This window comes from Anthonomus grandis, chromosome 19 (genome assembly GCF_022605725.1).
Source record: "Anthonomus grandis grandis chromosome 19, icAntGran1.3, whole genome shotgun sequence".
In the NCBI taxonomy this organism is placed as follows: Eukaryota; Metazoa; Arthropoda; class Insecta; order Coleoptera; family Curculionidae; genus Anthonomus; species Anthonomus grandis.
In genome coordinates this window covers 5,288,753-5,297,549 of record NC_065564.1, presented here as the reverse complement: position 1 = coordinate 5,297,549, position 8,797 = coordinate 5,288,753, and the positions used below count along the sequence as shown (strand labels likewise).

The 8,797-nt window shown below is 40.6% G+C and overlaps 2 protein-coding genes across 3 annotated transcripts; both read left to right on the top strand.

Moving 5' to 3' along the window:
• The first annotated feature begins 333 nt into the window (after window positions 1-333).
• LOC126747429 (uncharacterized) lies at window positions 334-1,253 on the top strand. Of its 2 annotated transcripts, none has more exons than XM_050456066.1 (4): window positions 334-573; window positions 624-725; window positions 782-927; window positions 984-1,253. In XM_050456066.1, the coding sequence occupies exons 1-4, from the start codon at window positions 370-372 to the stop codon at window positions 1,216-1,218; spliced, it is 687 nt and encodes a 228-aa protein (XP_050312023.1). In that variant the 5' UTR covers window positions 334-369; the 3' UTR covers window positions 1,219-1,253. The 2 variants fall into 2 exon arrangements, with proteins under 2 accessions (XP_050312023.1, XP_050312022.1); XM_050456065.1 differs by having other exon boundaries at window positions 782-930.
• Window positions 1,254-1,850: 597 nt separating this feature from the next.
• Window positions 1,851-7,783, top strand: LOC126747430 (transcription factor 21). Its single transcript, XM_050456067.1, has 3 exons — window positions 1,851-2,885; window positions 5,755-5,902; window positions 7,345-7,783. The coding sequence occupies exons 1-3, from the start codon at window positions 2,752-2,754 to the stop codon at window positions 7,531-7,533; spliced, it is 471 nt and encodes a 156-aa protein (XP_050312024.1). The 5' UTR covers window positions 1,851-2,751; the 3' UTR covers window positions 7,534-7,783.
• The last annotated feature ends 1,014 nt before the right edge of the window (window positions 7,784-8,797 follow it).

Genomic DNA, 8,797 nt, shown 5'->3' with positions numbered 1-8,797 from the left:
AAATTATCTGAGCTAAAGTTTCCAAACTTGGACAGTGGCGTGCGCTCAAGTCCCCCCTACAAGAGTTTTCAAAATATTTTTAATTACTTTTTGAGCTCCGGCTAAATTAATATGTGTCAGAACTCCGAGCTCTTCTGCCAACTAACTCTCCAGCTAATCTTCACTCCATCTCCTCAATTCTCTTTGGAAGACCTAAAACCTTGAAGAATCTACCATCTCAGTCTAACCCACTGCTTCTCCGAGGCTCTCATCAATTTGCTCTCTTGGTGGAACGCACTCCCCATACCCTTGACAGCCCCGCAAACTGCCATCACCGCACAATCAAAGGTAGTCACTCAAAATTCCCCGTAATCCCCTCGAAAATTAACCATGGACTCATTTCTAGTTCGTTCATTCAAGAAACGTCACGGGCAGTTCCTGGAGCACCTGTTCGAGGCCTCCCAGTTATTCCCCGGGAGCCTCTACTCGATCCTGCCCACCGCTCTCTTTTTGACGTCCGTTTTCGCGATTTTGTACTCGCAATTCCATCGGCCCACCGATCGGTTCTCCAACTGGACCACTTGGACCTTGAAGGTAAGAAATCCAACGGTTTTAGGGAGTTTTAACAGAACAGTTTGCATTAGGAGACCGTGTTTCATTGGGCCTACTTTTACGCCACAAGGATCTGGTTTATAATCCTGAAAGTGTTTAAGTGGGGCATAGACTTTTCTGATCGCGCTATTGAGGTACATTGCAAGGTAAGTGAGTTATCTCAGTTCTAACTTAAGAGCGCATGTTCCAGAAAAGCGTATACGGAAGCGAGGCTTATTACAACAAAGTGGTGACCCATTTCTGCCTCTTCTTGATCGTCCTGACCGTCTCCCTGGTGCCCTGTGTCTTTTATTACCTGCAGCACTTCAACCAAAGGGAAATCCCCAACTTCCTGATGTGGTAACAAAGGCTCTTGGTGAGAGGTCAAAGTTTAAAGGGTCGTTTCTTTTAAGGGTGGCAGAGGATCCGTGGCTCCGGAGCGAAATCGGTACGGCGGGGCACTACCTCACTCGCCCCCCGATGCCCCACATCTACAACCCTTACAAGCTTAAGGCCAGTTTTCGATCAGGACGCAGCTCGAGTGTGGACAGCAACGTGTACTTCGACAAACCGTCGGTGATGCGTCTCAGACCGGTGAAATCCGCCATCAGCATGAAAACTTTCATTGAAAACAACGCGGGAAGTTGAGGAAATTTATTAAAAAGTGATTGTCCAGTAGAAAAGTGGTTTTATTGCGCGTTATTGGAGGCTGAGGCGGTGCCTCGCTGCTGCCTCGGGGCGTTTCAAGGATGCCCTGCCTCGTTTTCGTCGGCAAGATATTCCAAGATTTTTCTCTTTTTGAGGCTCATCAGTTGAGTGCAATCCAGTAGTTCATCAGAGACCACCAGAGTCCGACTCATCTGTCTAGAAGAAGTTTTTTATTTCGCCCAGGCAGTTGAGAGCGTTCCAGCAAGTCATCAAGGAGCATCAGAGCCCAATTAAACTGCCTGGAAAAAGTTTTTAAGTTTTTCCTTTCGCCTGGGCAGTTGGGCGCCCTTCAACAGATTACCAGAGAGTGTCAGACTCCAATTTATCTACCAGGAACAAGTTTATGCTTTCGCCCAGGCACTTGAGTGCTTTCCAGCGGGTTGATAGAGAGCATCAGAGCCCAACTCATTTGCCTGGAAGAAGTTTTTTAGTTTTTTCTTTTGCCCAAGCACTAGAATCTTCCAGCAGGTCACCAGAGAGCCCCAGAGCTCAATGCAACTGCCTGGAAAAAGTTTTTAAGTTTTTCCTTTCACTTGGGCAGTTGGGTGCACTTCAACAGATTACCAGAGAGTGCCAGACTCCAATTTATCTACCAGGAACAAGTTTATCCTATCGCCCAGGCACTTGAGTGCTTTCCAGCAGGTTGATAGACAGCATCAGAGCCCAACTCATCTGCCTGAAAGAAGTTTTTCAGTTTTTTCTTTTGCCCAGGCACTAGAGTCTTCCAGCAGGTGACCAGAGAGCACCAGAGCTCAATGCAACTGCCTGGAAAAAGTTTTTAAGTTTTTCCTTTCACTTGGGCAGTAGGGTGCACTTCAACAGATTACCAGAGAGTGCCAGACTCCAATTTATCTACCAGGAACAAGTTTATCCTATCGCCCAGGCACTTGAGTGCTTTCCAGCAGGTTGATAGACCGCATCAGAGCCCCACTCATCTGCCTGAAAGAAGTTTTTCAGTTTTTTCTTTTGCCCAGGCACTAGAGTCTTCCAGCAGGTCACCAGAGAGCACCAGAGCTCAATGCAACTGCCTGCAAGAAGTTTTCCTTTTGCCTGGACATTTGAGTGCCTTCCATTAATTGAAGAGCTGCCTCAGAGGATTTGTAGGTTTCCCTGCCTCGTTTCAGAGATTCCTGGAGCCTTTTTTGTCCTCATCTCTCGTCTCCAGACGCCGTTAATTCGCAAAAAACTGCGACTATCATTGACTCGCCTGTAATTCCCAAACGACACGTCAGATTCCCATAATTCCTTGACAAAACCAATATCGGATTCTAATAATAAAACCGGTCAGGCGCCCTAATGCCTCGGCTCCCAATTGGGGCTCCGATGATGTTTTGTTGTTCGGAAGGGGCGGGGTGACGATAATTGCCCACCACGCCCTCCAATTAGCATCGCTTCCACTTTCGGAGTTCACTTGGAAATTTCGGAAATTCGTGTGAAGAGTGTTCAAGTGATCTCTCGCGTGTGATTTATGTGATGCCGCGTAAACGTCGCTCGTTCAGTTCGGAAGATTCGGACGATGAGTTTGATGAAGCGAAACATCCCCAAAGGAACGCGGCGAACGCGAGGGAGAGAGCGAGAATGAGGGTGCTGAGCAAGGCGTTTTGCAGGTGAGTACCGTCAGTTTATGCCCTCAAGTGCATCCTCAGGAATCTTTCCATGATTTTTTCTTTAAAACGCGCTTTACAGCGCATTTTTTAAAACAAGAATCAGAACGATCTAAGGACTAGAAGCAAAGTTATGGATAGAGTTATCTAAGATTACAGAATTGCCACTTAGTGGCTACATTTAACTCTTTTGGCAAACGTACTTGATCATTACTTCATAAAAACTTTTAAGACCAAAATCAAAAGAATCTGAATGAAAGATTCTACGTTACCCATAACGGTTAAATTTGCCACAAAGTGACTCAAAAAATTTGTGATAGAAGACCTTCTGGTGTAGGGATTTGCTTGATTTTTATTGTAAAAGCTAAATAATACTTCAAGGCATATTTTAATACAAAAATCAAGAAAATCTGAGCAGTAGAAGCAAAATTATGGCCAGGTTACCCCAGAAGGGAAAAGAAGATCCTGCTTTTTAGTAGAAATATCCTATTAGAGCTTAGATGAACTTGGTAGTGTGTAAACCAATCATTTTTTAATTGTAAAAAAGAAAAGAACGTCAAAATTCAATAGCGATAAGGTGTTTCCAGATGATTTGGAATACCAATTAATCTGGAAAGGTGAGTTGCCATAATTTTTTGAATAGAATCTCAGTGGGAGCATATAAAGTGTTCATTACTGAATGATATTTACTAAAGATATACCGACAAGGGAAGGAAGAACTGACAAAATATTGATAGGGAAGAACGCCCTAGACAAGAACTTTAAACTAGACACCTATTTCTTAAAAATATACAGGGTATTGCGAAAAACGTGGATTTTTTTTAAATTGCTCAAAATACCCATAACTCAGAAACCACTAAAGAGAACAATGCTACCAAGAAAAGCCAATACTCAGAAGACACTTTCGCAGCGAAATTCCTGAAAAATACTCTTTGATAACCATCAAATGCCTGGAAGAAGCTTAAGAATGCTTAGAAGATACTTTCAGGCACTCAAATTCCTGCAATAGAGTCTCCATTAACCATTAAGTACTTGAAAGAGTAGGCAGGTAGCTTAAGAGTACTTAGAAGACACTTGCAGGTAGTAAAAGTGACTTAAATACCTGGAATAGACTTAAAACAAAAATTAATAAAAAATCTTCTAGTGAACGGATTTCCGTGATTATTTCTTTATAGCGTGATTTAGAGTTCAGGGCATCTTTTAAAACAGGAATCAGGACAATCAGGGAACTAGAAGCAAAGTTATGGACCGAGTTACCCAAGACCTCAGAATTGCATCTATGCCTGACAAAATCTTGAATAAAAAATCTTCTACTGAACGGATTTTCCTGATTCTTTCTTTAAAACGAGATTTAGGGTCCAGAGAATCTTTTTGAACAAGAATCTAACTAATCTAAGGATAAGAAGCAAAGTTATGGACCGAATTACTCATGAATCCAGAATTGCACCTAAGTGGCTATATTAGACTTCCAACATTTCGAGTAAAAACCCTTTTGCTCGAGGGATTTTGTTAATTTGTTCAAAAAAACGCGAAGAAAGCTTCAGTGCATCCTTTAAGACCAAAATCAAAAAAATCCGAGCAGTAGACGCAAAGTTATGACCACGTTGCCCAAGACCTCAAAAATCATTGAAAATGTTTGACTAAAATTGCTGTAATTAATCAAATATCTAACCCAAACCCATGGTTCTGCAGTCAAATGCAGCCTCAGGAATCCTGCTATACTGATGCACAAAATTATGAAAATATTTCTAGTGGGTCTCGTTTTATCGTTAAAAATGTCTGAAAATGAACCAAATTTCCAATTTTTCGGGGTTTTCACAAAAAATCAAAATTTGTCGATATTTTAAGACGTTTTTGAGTTACGCAAAGAAATGTCGGTCCATGGAAAAATATGCTCGAAAATGCCCTTTTTTTGGATGGAAATCCTGTAAGAAAATCTCAATTTTTTTCCGAAAAAAAACAAGAAAATAAATGGGAATTTGGGTAAAAAGATAAGGTTTGAGTAAAACTGCTGTAACTAAGCAAATACCTAACCTCTAACGACGTTTCTGCACTCAAATGCATCCTCAGGAATCCTGCGATACTGATGCAAAAAAATATGAAAATATTTCAAGTGGGTCTCGAGTTATCCTTAAAAATGTTTGAAAATGAACCAAATTTTCGATTTTTCGGGGTTTTCACAAAAAATCAAAATTTGTCGATATTTTAAGACGTTTTTGAGTTACGCAAAGAAATGTCGGCCCATGAAAAAAATGTGCTCGAAAATGCCCTTTTTTGGATGGAAATCCTGTAAGGAATTCTCAATTTTTTTAAGAAAAAACACGATAATAAGCGGGAATTTGGGTTAAAAAAAAAGATTTGACTAAAACTGCTGTAACTAATCAAATACCTAACCCCGAACGACGTTTCTTCACTCAAAAGCATCCTCAGGGATCCTGATATACTGATGCAATTTTTTTTTTAAATAATTCAAGTGGTTTTTAAGCTATCATTGAAAAGGTCTGAAAAATTTGCTCAAAAAAGCTTTTTTTAAAAAGGAAATCGTGTAAGAAAAATCTCAATTTTTGCAGGCAAAAACTTGAAAGTAAGTGAAGATTTAGGTAAAAAAAACCAAGGCCTACCAAGAGCTCTAATTAATCGAATTTCTAACATAAAAACACGTTTCTGTCCTCAAATGTATTCTCAAGAACCCCTCAAAAATGCCCGTTATTTTTGAAGGTAAACCTTATAAGAAACACTTGATTTTTTTTTATAAAAAACTAAAAAATTGAACAAAAAACATCAGCCACTACCAATTCAAAACGACCGCGTTTCTACCCTCAAATCCCTCCTCAGGTTCTAGCCTCCCTATAACGCATCAAACCCTTTACAGACTAAAAACCACTTTACCATGGGTCCCAGCGGACACGAAGCTCTCAAAACTGGACACGCTGAGACTGGCGACCAGCTACATAGCGCACCTGAGGGCCGTCCTGATGGACCAGCCGCCCCCCAGCGACAACCGCCACCCCCTCACCCTGGTAAGTCCGTCTAGATAACGATCGATCTCGAAATTAAACCGGATCAAATGTTTATTTAAAGTCCGTGTAAACAGTTTACGCGATTTTGATTCTCGTTTTCGAAAAAAACAACGAACAGCTGGACGCATTTGTCGGTTGGTTTTCCTCTTTCTCTCTCTCGTGGTAATTATTCGACGCTCACTTTGACATCCGAGATGTTTTCTTAAGCGGAGTGGCGCATCCTTGTCTTTTTTTTTGTTTGATTGGATATATCCGGAAGACGAGTGGAATTTTATGAGGGATGTTAAGTTTTAAGTAGTGGAAAATTTCGGGAAGGAACAAGGATTTTCTTGTGAAAATGCCCGCATTGTACGAGGAAAAGTATGCTCTCAAAACGTTGTTCAAGGTGAGCACTCGCTTCAAAGACCATAAGCTCAAAAAATTATTGGAATATTCTCATCAAAGTGATAGCATTCTATTGGGGAAAGTATGCTCAAAAAATGTTGTTAAGGGTCTAAACCAATTCAAGTAATAATTATAAAAATATCCAGGTTTTTGTGGGGTGAGGTGCAAGAAACATGATTGGCCTTCAAGGTGAGCACTCACTTCAGAGTCCTAAATTTCAAAAACTTATTGGAATATTCTCATGAAAATCATAGCGTTGTATTGGGGAGAGTATGCCCAACAAATTCTATTTAGGGTTCAGAGCGATAAAAGTAATAATTAAAGAAATATCGAGCTTTTTGTGGAGTGAGGTGCAAAAAGCATGATTGGCCTTCAAGGTGAGTACTCACTTCAGAGTCCTAAATCTCAAAGACTAATTGGAATATTCTTATGAAAGTAAGTGCATTCTATTGAGGAAAGTATGCCCAAAAAATGTTTGCTCAGGGTCCAAACCGATCCAACTAACAATTATGGAAATATCCAGCCTTTTGTATGGTGCTGTCCAAAAAGAATGTTTGGCTTTTAAGATGACCACTCGCTTAAAAGTCCAAAATCTCAAAAACCAATTGGAATATTCTCATGAAAGTAGCAGCGTTATGCTCATGAAATTATGGAAAATATTCCTCAAGAAGGTTTTCAATTTCTCTCTTCTATAGGCCTGATCGCTCTCGCTTCCCCCCTGCATTTTCTTTCCTTCTACGTCATCAAAGTGCCAAGCAATCCAGGTTATCCAGAGGACGAATTTAAATGCGATTTCTGGAAGATTTTCCCGTATGATCCGCATCAAACCCGAAACCAAAATACGAATTAATAACGAACGACAGGAACAAGGTGTCAACGACTGTTAACACGCAACATTTGTCCCATAATTTCATTCGTTTCATCGCCCGTCGCCGCTAATGTGTTTTGATAAATATCCAGGATTATTTTCGGGATTTCGGGACGCTCTCACTTGTCACCTCTTTATCGCGCTTTTGTTTGAACGGTTTTTAATGGGGCACTGTCTCAACTCTTTGCAGACTTGGCCGTTCACCTTCCAACAGCCTCAGCAACCGCTACAGCCCCAACAGCCCCTACAGAGGCCCGACTCCACGTCCACGTCGGACGGGTCGTACCACGAACAGATTAACAACCAGCCCCCCTGGTGCGACGTCACGCCCCTACAAGAAGCCGTCATCAGGGATAAAGACGTCACTTATTACTACTAATTTATTATGATATTATATAAGGGTGTTTAGGTTTAAGGAAGTCGTTCGTTTTGGGGGCTTAAGGGCTTCGCGTGATTTTGTTTTATGTGGGTGTAACCGCAGGGGGTGGATAGGAGGGTTGCTCTAATTTATAAGGTGGCATTTAGGGTTGATCCGAATGTGTATATATATAAGTTGAATGTGTGGTACTAAGACCAAAGAATTATTTTATAATGTACTAATGTCGGTTTAGGTGGAATAAAAACGAGTTTAAATCAGACGAAAAATCGTTTATTTTGCACTTCCTTGGACCCTCGGGAAAATCCTTATAAAACCAGTAAAAAAATCTGTGGATCGTTGTGACGTAATGGCGTGACTTCCCAGAATAATACTTCAGAGGACTATTGGATTAAATCACTTGAATAGGACGTTCTAGCCTTGTAAGTCCAGTTCTAGGGTCTTTGGGACCCATATAGAATAATAGTGTCATCTGCAAGCTAAATTATTTCATGATGTATGCAAGCAATCACCTTGGAAGCAAAGGAATTTGAACCCAGATTCAGGTAATTCAACTTTGATTAGAAACTGGATATTTGGTTCTCAGGAGACTGTAATTTGTACTCTATCCCTTTTGATCTTCCTGCATCACCTTGGAGAAGGAGTTGGAGTCCTGGAGAGGAAATCAATCTTAAATTAGTCCTTGGGATTCCATATAGAATAATAGTGTCATCTGTAAATTGAATTAATTCATGATCTATGTAAGCAATCACCTTGGAAAGGGCAAGGGAATTTAAAGGTAATTCAGTATTGATTAGAAATTGGATATTTGCGTCTCAGGAAACTGTAATATCCACTCTATCCCTTTTGATCCTCCTACATCACCTTGCAGAAGGAGTTGAAGCTCTGGAGAGGAAATCAATCTTCTATAACATTCTCCCTTTAGAAGTTCAGGTTGAAGGTAGAGAGAATCCAAGATCCACTCAATGAACTGCATTGGATACACAAGTTAAGAAGCTTTAACCCAGATACAGTTAATCCAGAAATAATTGAAGGATACAGTCATCAGAAACTTGATATTTATGGCTCAGGAAACTGTAGTTTCCACTCTATCCCTTTTGAACCACCTGCATCACCTTGGAGAAGAAGTTAAAGCTTTGGAGAGAAACATTCTCCCCTTGAAAGTCCACTCAACCAATTTCCTTTGATAAACAAGTAAAGAAACCTTAATCCAACAATAATAGAAGGAAACATTCATCAGAAACTGACTGATCTGATCCTCCAGACA